At 35.6% G+C, this 13,554-nt stretch overlaps 1 protein-coding gene across 1 annotated transcript in view; it reads right to left on the bottom strand.

Annotated features, from left to right (window-relative positions):
* The window catches only part of LOC132536531 (syntaxin-binding protein 5-like), a gene marked incomplete at its 3' end in the record, with an annotated part of 117,854 nt that overhangs the window by 52,366 nt on the left and 51,934 nt on the right, over window positions 1-13,554 (bottom strand). Inside the window, exon 3 of the mRNA XM_060184532.1 lies at window positions 6,491-6,588. Within this exon, the coding sequence (XP_060040515.1) occupies window positions 6,491-6,588 (98 nt within the window). The remainder of the gene's footprint in view (window positions 1-6,490; window positions 6,589-13,554) is intronic.

The raw sequence follows: 13,554 nt of genomic DNA, 5'->3' as shown, positions 1-13,554 counted from the left end.
AGATAAGTCAGAAGGAGGAGGACAAATACCAGATAATCTCACTCATAGGTGGGGTCTAAGAAACAAAGCAAAGGACAATGCAGGATGAATCCCTGGTATATATAGTCTATCACAAAAGTTTTGGGGAATCATAATGGGGAATGGAGGATTACCAAAGGGAATCTGGATACCTACATCTCTGTGGTGGAACAAAATGATGGTTTGATTGAGGGTAAAGTGTACTGATACCTATTTTGGGGAAATGCTGAAATGTATCCTTATGACAACAAAAGTCCTGTAAGTTGACATTTCCTCAATAATGTGTTATCGAGGTTTGAAAATAAAAATCAATTTATTCTGTTTTATATCTCAATGTTTTTCAACCACCAAGTTCCAGATGCTACCATGACAACAACCTGACTTCCCTGGGCAGACTACCTCTCCAGTATGTTCTGGAACCTTACCTCCCCAGAGCCCTACTGCACTAAGGAAAGACAGAAACAGGCTGGGGCTATGGATGGACCTGCCAATACCCATACCCAGCAGAGAAGCAATTACAGAAGCCAAACCTCCCACGTTCTTCATCCCATAATGATCCTGAACCCATCTCCCAGAGATATAAAGAATACGAAAGCTTCCAATGAAGGGATAGTATACAGAACTCTGGTGGTGGGAATTGTATGGAATTATACCCCTATTATCCTATAACCTTGTATATCATCCTTAAATCAGTAATAAAAAAGCTGTCACTGCTACATTAAGAGTATATGGAATTGCTCTGCAGTCTTTTTGTTATTAATGCTGTTTTTTTTTCTTATAAGTACTTTGCTTTAGGTTTATTTTTAAGTTTTTATTTATAAAATGGAAATACTGACAAAACCACAGGATAAGAGGGGTACAATTCCACACAATTCCCACAACCAGAACTCCATATCCCATCCCCTCCCTTGAAAGCTTTCCTGTTCTTTTTTTTCCAATTATAGACACTTATTTTTATTTATTTTTATTTTTTTAAATTTATTTATAAAATGGAAACACTGACAAAAACCATAGGATAAGATGGGTACAATTACCACCACCAGAGCTCCATATCCCATCCCCTCCCCTGATAGCTTTCCTATTCTTTATCCCTTTAAGAGTATGGACCCAGGGTCATTATGGGGTGCAGAAGGTGGAAGGTCTGGCTTTTGTAATTGCTTCCCCTCTGACCATGGGCATTAGTAGGTCGATCCATACTTCCAGCCTGTCTCTCTTTTTCCCTAGTGGGGCAGGGCTCTGGGGAGGTGGGGCTCTAGGACACACTGGTGGTGTCTTCAGCCCAGTGAAGTCAGGTTGGCATCATAGTAGCATCTGGATCCTGATAGCTGGAAAAGAGTTAAGATATAAAGCAGAACAATTTGTTGACCAATCATGAAACTAATGGCAAGAATATTGCAGATGAGGATTTGGGGTCTCTGTTTTGGAGAAAGTTAGTAGGCCTGTTTTAGGTATATTCCAGAGGGCCCATGACTTTCCTAGTTATTGCCTGAGTCTGACATTTAATATACAAGTGGACCTAAGGTATTGTCTGGGGAGATGGTGTCATAGTTGGAAAAAGGACCAGAAAGCTGGATCAGGAAAGAGAGTAGCTCCCAGATATGGACAAAGTATACAAATATTGTTAACTATAAACCCCATCAATTTGATCTGGGGCCCAGATTCAGCAAAGGAGCCTATGTAACCTCTGCATGCCTGTAGCTCCAAGATCGCATACATTCTGTGGTCACGGCTAGGAATGTTCCAGGCTGCACTAATTTCAGGACCCATCTTCCTTGAGTAGTAGAGTATGTTGCCCAACCTCCCTTCGGAGAATGGAACAGTCCCTACCATTGTTGATTCACATTGAGGGCAAGGTCCTGTCGGGGCCCACAAAGGGGTCCATTAGGTTGTTCCTGATGGAGATGATCAATGACAGTGGAGAGGGAATTTGTTAGAGGTCTAGGCCCATCATGTCTGTGTAGGAATCCCAGGATTCCTTGACTAGAGTCCCAGGTGGCCTGGTAGTGATTAAAAAGTCATCATTAAAGTACACTGGTCTCTTGCCCTTATCCAGTTTTTGCAGTCCTTACTTTGACAAGGTTAGCTTTGAAGTGATTGAGGGAAGTGAAATAGGAAGTAGGTGAAGAGGGTATCTAGGTCTAAGTAGAAACTATTTGATTAGGTACTTTATGGTATCTTTTTTAGGTCTTCATACTTGCTGCATTTATTGATTCACTACCAACTATTGTGCACTTTTTGCTTTAAGGTATATATTTTCCCCTAACTTATGGATACATGTGTACATATGCCCTATCTCATGGGTCCTGGTCTATATCTAGGTTTTGAGACTTTGTTAGGAAGTGCACCACCTGAAATGGAATTAAGGGGTCCTATGAGCTAGCAAAGGTCTCACCAGAGTAATGAAGATGGAGAGTTGACTGACATTCCATGTCTGCTGCCTCAAGACACAGTCTAAAGTGAAACATGCCAAGGTGCATTGATTAGGTTGGAATTAGCAGATGCAGTATCAATAGGTATAAATTGAGAGAAGTATGCAGGAAAGTAAGCCCCACCTTGGAGGTTCCAGGACTGGGAGAAATATGGATTTTATAGAGAATGGGGAAGGTTCCTGCTGTCCTATGGTTTAAGACACTAGATAGTTACTGCTATAACCAAGTTATTTGGCAATTGGTTTAACTTTGAAAATCCAATTGTTAGGATTGTTGCTGTTTTTAATGTGATGTCAGTAAATGAACCTAGGGTCTCACAGAAACACAATACCAGTTTGTATTTTTGTTGTTTTGTTTTTAATTTAGAAAGATAGAAAAAGCTATCTCAACACCACTCCAGTATTCATATAATTCTCCTGGTGCTAACCATACTGCTTCCATGTGATGTAAAAGCTCAAAAGTAAGACCTCACATATAGTAAGGCGTAATTTCTATTGGGTGAGCTATCTCACCATTTCCTGTACTATTTATTACAACTGCAACAGAATCTATAACCACCTTGAAATAAAAGGTTTAATCAGGATAAGCAAAATAGCTCACTAGGGTGGTTTGCTGACCCAGGTTTGAGTCTGGCTACCACTGCATTGAAACACACTTCAGTGCTGTCTCTCTGTCTTCATCTGGAAAGTCAGTCTAGAGAAATGAAGCCCCAGAGAAGGTCAAAAAAAGTATAACTGGTTTAATTAATGTTGATTTCATAAAGATCATGTGGGTTAATTCCTGGTTTTTGTAGACAAATTACTCTGATACCAAAAGCACACTCAGAGATATCACAAAGACTAAAATAACTAGTGAATACAGATGCAAAAGTCCTCAAAAAAAAAACTTAGCAAACTAAATTCAATAGCACATTAAAGGGGTTATACATCATGACCAATTCAAATTTATTCTAGGAATACAAGTATGGTTTAAGATATGAAAATTTATTATTATATATTTTATAAACAAAAGGAAAATTAAAATCATATGATCGATGTTATGCCCCTGCCCACTGCGTTGAAGTAAGCTTCAGAGCTATAGTTGCTCTTTCTCCTTCTCTGTCTTTATCTTAAAAAAAAAAGAAAATCAGATACAATTGCAATAAATGTAGAGAAGAGCTCTTGAGAGTTCTAATATTCATTTATGATAAAATACCCTCAACAAAATTGGGTATAGAAGACACTTACCTCAGGCTGAAAGACAGCATAATGGTTACAGACAAAACAATTTTCATGCCTGAGGCTCTGAGGTCTCAGGTTGAAACCTAGCACCACCATTAGGCAGTCCTAAGCAGTGCTCTGGTAAAAATAATTTTAAAAATTTTTAAAAAGAAGCCACTTACCTCAATATAGTGATGGCTGTTTGTGAAAAATCCATGATTACTATCATACTCAATGCTGAAAAATGGAAAGTTTTTCCTCTATAATCAAGCACAAGATAAAGATTCCACTATTATTCAATATAATGTTCAAAGTCCCAGTTGGAGCAGTTAGGCAAAAGAAAGAATACAAGGGATTCAAATTGAAAAGTAAGGAGTGGAACTATCACTATTTGTAGATGTCATAACAATATATTTAGAAATCCTTAGCAATGCCATTAAAAATTATTAGAAATAATAAGCTAGACAGTAAATAGCAGAATAAAAAATCAATATACAAAAATCTGTGGCATAATCACCTCAAGTTCTGTGGTGACACAGTATACCTGCAACCATGGAAGTCCTGGCACAGTGCTGACATCAGCCTTGGTGACAGAGTATGCAGTGATCTGCGCAGATGCATGGTGGACTGTGGGTGGATCCAGTCTGTGCTGGTGTAAAAGCATTGTGGGTGGACTGAATAGACTTAAAAGTACAGCCAGATGGGTCTTTTTGGCTGTTGCTTCTTCTCCTGGTCAGACACATGTCGGCGGAAGCTGTTCCAGGTGTCTGCCATGGCTACTTCTCCTGGGAACCGAACACACATGACTCAGCTAGCTGGTAAACTCTTAAGACTCACCTGCATCCACGAGCAACCTATACTTCGGCTAATAGTTGCTTATCTTATGGGACTGAACTTTTGATAGCTATTCATAGACTTTATCCATAAACTTTATCCTAGCATATTCTTAACCCCTGATAATAATTGCTTATTTTGGATATCTATATGTCCCATACTTTTGTACTGCCCTAATAAAGCCTCTATTGTTTAAATCTGTTCTCAGCTCCTCTCTGTGAATCCTTTAAGTGCTGCAGCCAAAATCCCCTTCTAAGTTAATGTTACAAGTTACAAGTTCCACCTATTTTTTCCCTAAGGGAAATCTTTTTTTTTTTTAACTGCAGAGTACTATTCCATTAAGTGTATGTCCCATAACTGCTTTATCCTATTGTCTGTTGATGAGCATTTTAGTTGTTTCTACTCTTTGGCTTATTGCAAACATGCAGCTGTAAGTGATTATGCTTAGTGCATTATGCAAGAAGGTGAAGGCAACTACTGAATGGTTTCACTCATATTTAGAATATAAGAAACCGAAAAACATAAATTTGCAAGAAAAAAAAAGTAACCAAACCATTTAAGACTTTGTGAGAATTATGGTGATTACTGTTGGGGGGGGCGGTGTAAAGCTGGTGGGAGTACAGAGTTTTGGTGGTGGATATAGTGTGGAACTATTCTTCTGTAGACTTATAAACCATTATTAAATTACTAGTAAAAATATTTTTAAAATCCCAGGAATCTCTATATACAAGCAGTGAACCAGGAAAGAAAGATCATAAAAAGCAATTCCACTTACATTTACATGAAAAGGAACTATCTACCTAGGAATAAATTTAGTAGTACAAGACATAGAATGAAAAACATTATTGAAAGAAATATACACAAGAAAATGAGATATCCTATGCCTGTAGACTGGAAGAATTAACATTGTTTAAAAAACATGCTATAAAATCATTATACAGCTTCAATGCAATCACTATCAAAATCCAGAGGTATTCTTTAATGAGACAAAATTACATTACAAGTTGTTTGGAACCATAAAAGACCCCAAGTTATCAAGACAATCCCCAACTTCAGTTTATACTACAAAGCAATAGTAAAACAATGGTAATGAAACAAAAACAGTTATTCAGACCAATGGAACAAATCCACACATATAGAAGTCTAATTAATCTATAACAAAGGAACCAAAAGGATTCACTGCGGAAAAGAGATCTTCAGCAAATAATGCTGGGAAAACTGAACAGACTCATGGAGAAAAGTAAAACTAGATGATCACTTAGCACCACTAAACAAAACTAATTTAAAATGGATTAAAGGATTGAATATAAGACCTGAAACTATAAAACAGATAGACAGAAGCATAGATAAAACACTTCTAGATCTTAAAATCAAAGATATACTTACTCAAATGTAATGGCAAGGGAAACTAAAAAAGAATAAATAAATTGGACTATATCATATTAAAAAATTCTACACATCAAAATAAATTTTCATAAGGAGAAAAAAGCAGCCTGGCCATTGGCAGAAGATATTTTCCCATCACATATCTGACAAGGGATTGATACCAAAACCTTATGAATAAATCATACATCTTAAAGACTCTCAATAAAGAAAAGTCAGCTGAATAAACAATTCTCTAAATAACACATAAATACAGCCCACAGACGTATGAAAAAAATCCTCCACATCACTTATCATTATAGAAATGAAAATTGAAACCACAATCAGACTCCACCTAACACCAACGTCAACAAAACCGGAAACAACCAGTGTTGGCCAGGTTGTGGAGAAAAGGTATTCTGGTACACTTTTGAGGGGAATGCAAGCATGTGAGTAAGAAATGTTATCCCTGAAATCATTTAGTTTTGCAAGCCATTGGTAAAATAATAATAAAAATTACAATATGTTAATACATTTGACAATGTGGATTTAACTATCATTCCTTTAAAACACAATAAAACATTTCATGTACCTGAATATTTAATACATTGTATATTAGTATAGTAATGAAATAAAAATTAAGGATACATTCGTATAGCACCTGTTCTTGTTCCAATAGCCAAAATTTTCTGTACTGGATCAAAGGCAAGTGCTGTTGGTTGATAAGGAAAACCATGCCGAACTGTCTAAAAGAGAGTAAAAGGTAAAAGTAGTCATCAGGAAAGGAAAATTTAAATCACAGTATACCACGGTGGAACTACCAGAATAACTAAAATTGTTTAATAAAACCAAAACTACCACCCAATGTTACTAGTAGGAATGTAAAATGATTTAATCAGTTTGAAAAACAGTCTTACAGTTTCTTCTAAAACTGAACATACACTTGTCCTATGACCCAGAAATCCCGTTCCTGACTACATATCCAAGAAAATGAAGAACTTATGCCCACATAGTAATTTGCACTAAGTACCTAACAACTTTTACATAACAACCTAAAAATCTCCAAGGTGTCCAATAAGAGAATTGAAACCTCAAAATTATGATATGTTCATTCATCTCACACAGTAGGCTACTAAGCAGTTTTTTAAATAATAAAACTAATAAATTCAAGTAGATGCTTGTCAAAAACAGTACACTGTCTTTTGAGCAATAGATAAGAGTGCTTATGATTATATTTTGATTAAATTCTGAACAAGCATAATTAAATCATCACTGAAAAAAGAATCAGAATAGTGGTTGACTTAAGGAGAACTGAATGGAAAAAGAGGATAAAGAAACTACTGAGTGAAAGTAATATTCTGTATTTTGATAGAGATTCAGATTACACAAGTATACACATTAGTCAAAACTCAAGAGGGAGTTGGGTGGTAGTGCAGCGGGTTAAGCACAAGTGGTGCAAGGACCAGCATAAGGCTCCCGGTTCAAGTCTTGGCTCCCCACTGCAGGGGAGTTGCTTCATAAGCGGTGAAGCAGGTCTGCAGGTACCTATCTTTCTCTCCCCTTCTCTGTCTTCCTCTCCTTTCCCCATTTCTCTCTGTCCTATCCAACAATGATGACGTCTATAACAACTACAACAATAAAACAACAAGGGCAATAAAAGGGAGTAAATAAATAAATAAATATAAAAAAACTTATCAAGTGGCACAATAAAATTTGTGATTTATATGTAAGTAGATACCTCAAAAAAAGAAAATGTACTACAAATATTGAACTCTAATAGTGACAATATATACTGAATTTTCAACAAGTGCAATAAAAACATTTTTCAAAATACATCCAAACATGTAATATGGATATATGAATACAAATATATATATATATAAACACATATATTTATACACACATATGTGATAAAATAAGTAAGGCAAATGATAATTGTCAAGTCTGTATGGTGGATATATATATGTATGTGTAGACATATCTATATATGCACTCTTATACAAACAAGTGTTCACAACATAATTCTTTCAGATTCTCTATGCTTGAAACTTTGATAATAACACAATAAAAATATAAAAATATCTTATTACCACACAGAAGATTAAGAACAGTGGATTACTCAAAAAGTAATCCTCAAAAAGAGGATTACTCAAGTATTATATAGGCATAATCTTCAAGTTGAAATGGGCTATAACCATTCAAAGATATAGAGGCCACATACAGATCATCAAAAAGATATTCTATAATGTATTCAGCTAGGTATTTAGTACTCTGAGAAGTACTTTCAATAGAAATATTTTATACTGAAATGTTTGATTTGTAAATATTCAAACATGAAAATAAAGACAGGCTGTAACAAGTGACTTATTTAAAACTGTTTCCAGGGAAATGCTCTAAGTAGTTTATTGCTTAACATCATTATTTTTAAATTACATATGAACATTTATGCATATGTATAAATTGAAACTCAGATCTGTAATCTGCTTTCATTGACAAAATATCATGGAAATATGACCACGGGAAATACGTAGAGGTACTTCAGCCTATCTAAAGGTTGAAGAATTTACTATGGAAGGGGAGGCGGCTAGGAAATAGCTCTCTCAGTAGAACAAATACCCTGTGCTAGACCCTGGGTTCAATCCCAGCACCACACAGGAGTACCAAGGATATCACCATGCATGATAGAGCAGTTTTATGATGTCTATCTCCTCTCTGTCTCTTTCTTTCTGCTCTCTGACCCTCTTAAGCAAAGAAAGAAAAAAAAAAAAAAATAGTGACCCAGGATGGCTCCTCAGCAGTAGTAAAACACAGGCACAAGGTCCTGGGTTCATTTCCTGGTACTGCCCAAAACCAACAAATACAGTTTTTAAATAAATAATATATTATGAGTGTACCATTATAGCCGTAACCAAACAAATATGATTCTATAATCTCTGAAGGATTCTTATCTAAATTGGTAAAAATTACTTAAAACGTTTTTAGACATGACTTACAACTAGCATGTTCCCTATTAATTCTGGCCTGTTGTCTTCCTCATTTAGACATATAAAACTGTCAAAAGTAAGATATATCTTGCTGCAGAGTAATGTGGATAACCAAAAAAACATAATATTATTCCCATCAAAAAAAATATAAGAGGCAGGAATACTCGCAATTCCCAGTATTATCTTGATATTAGAAACAGACTGAAACATCATAGGGCAAAACTACATGGTCATTTCAACAAATGCAAGAGAATGTCATAAAATCCAACACTAATTTCATGTTAAAAAGCACTCAACAGATGTAAATGTAGAAAAAAATGTACTGTGTGGTAAATACTATGTACCAAAACAAACAAATAAATAACAACAAAAAAACACCCAGAGCTAATGTTACACTAATTAGTGAAAGAATAAGTGTTTTTTTTTTTTTCCCTACAATCAGGAATGTATAAGTCTATCTGCCCATGCCACTTCTTCTATGTCCTATCCAGGGCACATATAAGGAAAATAAAGGACATTCAGATTAGAAAAACCAAAACTATTTTCAGGTGACATGATATTTTATATGTAAGCCTAAAATATATATTATACCTTATGTATAATATAAGTATAATGTATAATATATATGTATTATGTATAATTATGTATAATATATAAATGTATATTTTGGTAAATATACGTAACATATATTACTTTTACACATTACTTTTAATAAAAAACACACTAATAATTTTTAGACTAAAGGGGATTAGCAAGGTTGAAAATTTAATGTATCAACATCAACTATAGTTATACTAACTATAAACTTATTGACAGTGAAAATTTAAAAAACAACTTCATCATAATAGCATCCAAAGGAATACTCAGAGAGTGGAAGAGATGGCATAAGTTATGGGGCCTCTCATGCTTGAGGCTCCCAGGTCCCAGGTTCAATCCCCCATACCACCATAAACCAGAGCTGAACAGAGGTCTGCTTAAAAATAAACAAGCAAACAAACAAATGAGAAAGAAAGGAATACTCAGAAATAAACAAAAGAGGTCTCTCTTAGGACCTCATCTAACCCAAGTTACTTCACAAGACCCTCATCTCAAAAATCATCACATTGTGTGTTACAGTTTCATCATACGAAGTTCAGAGGGACACCGTTTGTTTTGCTGTCCTTCCTCTTCAAAATATTATAGGGGATGAGGTGAGGTGGTCAACTGTGTCCATAGTTACATAAATATTTCAGGTATTCATATCAAAGAAAGATATAGTAGAAATTAGTTACAAATTTGTGAAAGGATTAGTCATATCACTCTGAGTTAAGCTGTTGCTACCACCTCTGAGACCAATGATGCAAACTTGTGCTCACAGCAGACACTGCTAGAGGCATTACTAAAAGGCAAAAACAGTTTTACTTTGTCATTTCTTTTAGTTTGGAACATATGCCTCCCATTTAGCAGAATCTAACCAGAACCCTGCTAGCAAGAAAGTATGAATGTTTTGATTCTTATTTCTTCAGCATAAGAATGTGAACACAGAAGGACCAGTGTGGAACTAAGAGTATTACAATGAGACAAAGCATGATTCATGTGAGGTTAGTTTGACTAGGCTTAATTTTATTACAATACTTCAAAACAAACTCAATGATCCCATGTGACAGACTGCCTGCCGCTGCCCTATATCTTCAATCCCCCTGCTTCTATAGTAATACATGTTTAAGTTCAACACACAGCAATCCAGCTCACACTATATTTTCTAACTTACACAGCAGGCCACATTAGATTCTGAATTTTAAAAAAACGAGAGAAGAAATTACATAGACTGCTGAAAATAAAGGTAATTATTACTTATTTTTCTTACCTCCTCACTGGTTGGAAAATGGATACAATTAGGGCATGAGATGTAAGTCATATGTGAATGGTAGAATAACAGTGGCCTGGGAGGTTGCTCAGCATGTACAGTACAAGACTTGCAGGTGTGAGGCCCCAGGTTTGATTCACAGCACTTCTGATGGAGCCATGCTGTGAGGTATATTTGTGTATCTTTCAGTCTATCTGAAAATAAATACATAGCTGTTTTTTTTTTCTCCTGTTGTTAGTTGTCAGGGTTTCACTACTCTGGGCTGACTTTATTTATTTATTTAGAGGAAGCCTGAGAGAGAAAGAGATATAGGAGGTATAGCACCAAAGCTTCTTGCTTCAGTGCTATTGTAGTGCCATGTGGTATCCTGGGGCCTCAAACCTGGGTCAGTATATATGACAAAATGGACAGCCTCTTTGCTGAGCTAATTCAAGCATGACATATTTAAAAAAAAAAAAAAACAACAGAAGAACATCATCAAAAGATCTTACTGGGTTCTAAATACCACAGTCATTGAATCAATTCTGAGTTGTTGATGCTTGGAGCGATTTCAAGAAAGGAAAATTTCTACATTGCTTAAGCCACAGCTGTTAACAACACCTGCTACAACACTAACTGCCATTCATTTCTAAAAAGAACTAAGAGTCAAGGGGTGGCACGCTTGGTTGAGCACACATATTACAACATGCAAGGACCTGAGTTCAAGCTCATGGTCCCCATCAGCAAGGAGGAAGCTTTGCAGTGCTGATGGTGTTTTTCTTTCTCTTTCCCTCTGTAGTTCCTCCTTCCCTATGGACTTCTCTCAATCCAATTAATAAATAAAATAATTAAATTTTGGGAGTCGGGTGGTGGCGTAGCAGGTTAAGCACACATGGCACAAAGTGCAAGGACCTGTAAGGTTCAAGCCCCCAGCTCCCCACCTGCAGGGGAGTCGCTTCACAAGCAGTGAAGCAGGTCTGCAGGTGTCTGTCTTTCTCTCCCCCTCTGTCTCCCCCTCCTCTCTCCATTTCTCTCTGTCCTATCCAACAACAACATCAATAACCACAACAATGTTAAACAAGGGCAACAAAAAAGGGAAAATTAATAAATAAATAAATATTTTTAAAATTTAAAAAATAATAATAATTAAATTTTTATAAAGTAACTGTTTGATAGACCACAAGTCATCTGTGCTGAATGTAATATTCTCCAGTTCATATCATCAGTCTTAAAAAGGAAAAAAATGAGCATAGAAACTAGTGTTACTGCACCAGGTATCACCTAAACACATGAATAAAATCATGTCAACCACTCAATATAGACAAAATGACACCTATATATACAAAAGATATATTACAGATTATAAATGTTATTTAAAAACTCCTCCAAATAAGAGATTTGCCTATAAATATTCATGATTACATAATATACACTTTTTCTGAAATAAGTTCACTTGCCTGTTTTGGTCTATAAATGTTACACTCTGGGGAAAGAGTGGAGTGAGGTAAATCATTCCTGATCTTGAATCCAAAAATTGGAAATTAAGTGTAGTCTCAAAATTTATTCAGTAAGCCAAAAAGACATATAATCTGAAAATAAAATATTTGGGTTATTCTCCTATAATAAAGGACATTCATATGGGCATAATGTATCTTGTTAAGCAAAACCCAATTATTACTGTAACTGAAAAACAGCTCCCAGTGGTAGAACAATTCTCTCAAAATAATATGTTTTCAGTAATCATCAAATTACTTGAACATTGAGTTGGGGGGCTGTGTATGTCCATAGTTCTCTAAAACTTACTGTCACATTAAGCTACTAAAATATTGCTAAATAATTTCCTGTTCTCTTAGATGAAGAGAAATACTAAGTCAAGCATACTGTATGTAAACTACCATTCTGGGAACAAAGAACAAGTTTCTATTAAACTCCATTATGTTGTGATAAAAAGACTGAGCTATATGCACAAGTATGGCTAAATAACTCCTTGTGTGAATACAACTGACAACTGAGACATTCGTACATTTCTCAGAAAGACTTCTAAAACTCTTGAAAGAAGGCGAAACTATCATGTTCAATGGTCTAACGGCAGAAGTAGGAGATGGGTGTAGGTCAGAGGAAGGGTACTCTGGACATGAGTGAAGTGACACATATTTGCATATTTGTGGAAGATGTGAAAGCATACCCCTGAGACAGCAACTGTCTCACAAAGCACTTCCTCAGTTAAAATCCATTTTAAAATTAAAATAAAGGACTACTGTACCCCCCTTTTATAAGATGTTTAGAAGTAGAGATATAATATAAATAGAATGCTTATTTACTAGCTTAATATTTTGGAGTTTTATATCCTTTCCTTTTTTGTTTTAATTTCATTTCATTTTTCTTTTCTTTTCTTTTTTTTTTTTTCCTCTACTTGCTGGGGCTTGGTGCTGGCACTACTAATCCACAGCTCCTGGTGAGCCATTTTTCTTTCTTTCTTTCTTTTTTTTTCTTCTATTTTATTGGATAGGACAGAGAGAAATGGAAAGAGTAGGGGGAGATAGAGAGAGAGAGACCTACAGATCCATTTCACTGCTTGTGAAGCATCTCCCCTGCAGGTGAGAAGGGAGGGCTTGAACCAGGTTCCTTGTGTGGGTCTTTCTACATAGTAACTATATGCACTTAACCGGGTGCACTACCACCCAGTGCCCTTTAGTTTCACTTGTCACAGCCATTGAAGTTTTAACATGTCAGCTAATTCTGTAGGTCACATTAAAAAGCTTAGAAATCATCTGTCCTCATCCCTCATTGCTTTCTTCCCAGAGGTGACCACTTTTCAATATTTCTGATGTTTATTTTGATATTTACACAATGTAGCTTGAAATAACATGTTTTATATTGCTACTTAATGATTTTTTTAAAAT

Source organism: Erinaceus europaeus, unplaced genomic scaffold (assembly GCF_950295315.1).
Source record: "Erinaceus europaeus unplaced genomic scaffold, mEriEur2.1 scaffold_313, whole genome shotgun sequence".
Taxonomy (NCBI): domain Eukaryota; kingdom Metazoa; phylum Chordata; class Mammalia; order Eulipotyphla; family Erinaceidae; genus Erinaceus; species Erinaceus europaeus.
Note: the sequence above shows the minus strand (reverse complement) of the source record. Positions and strands in the feature narration are given on the sequence as shown.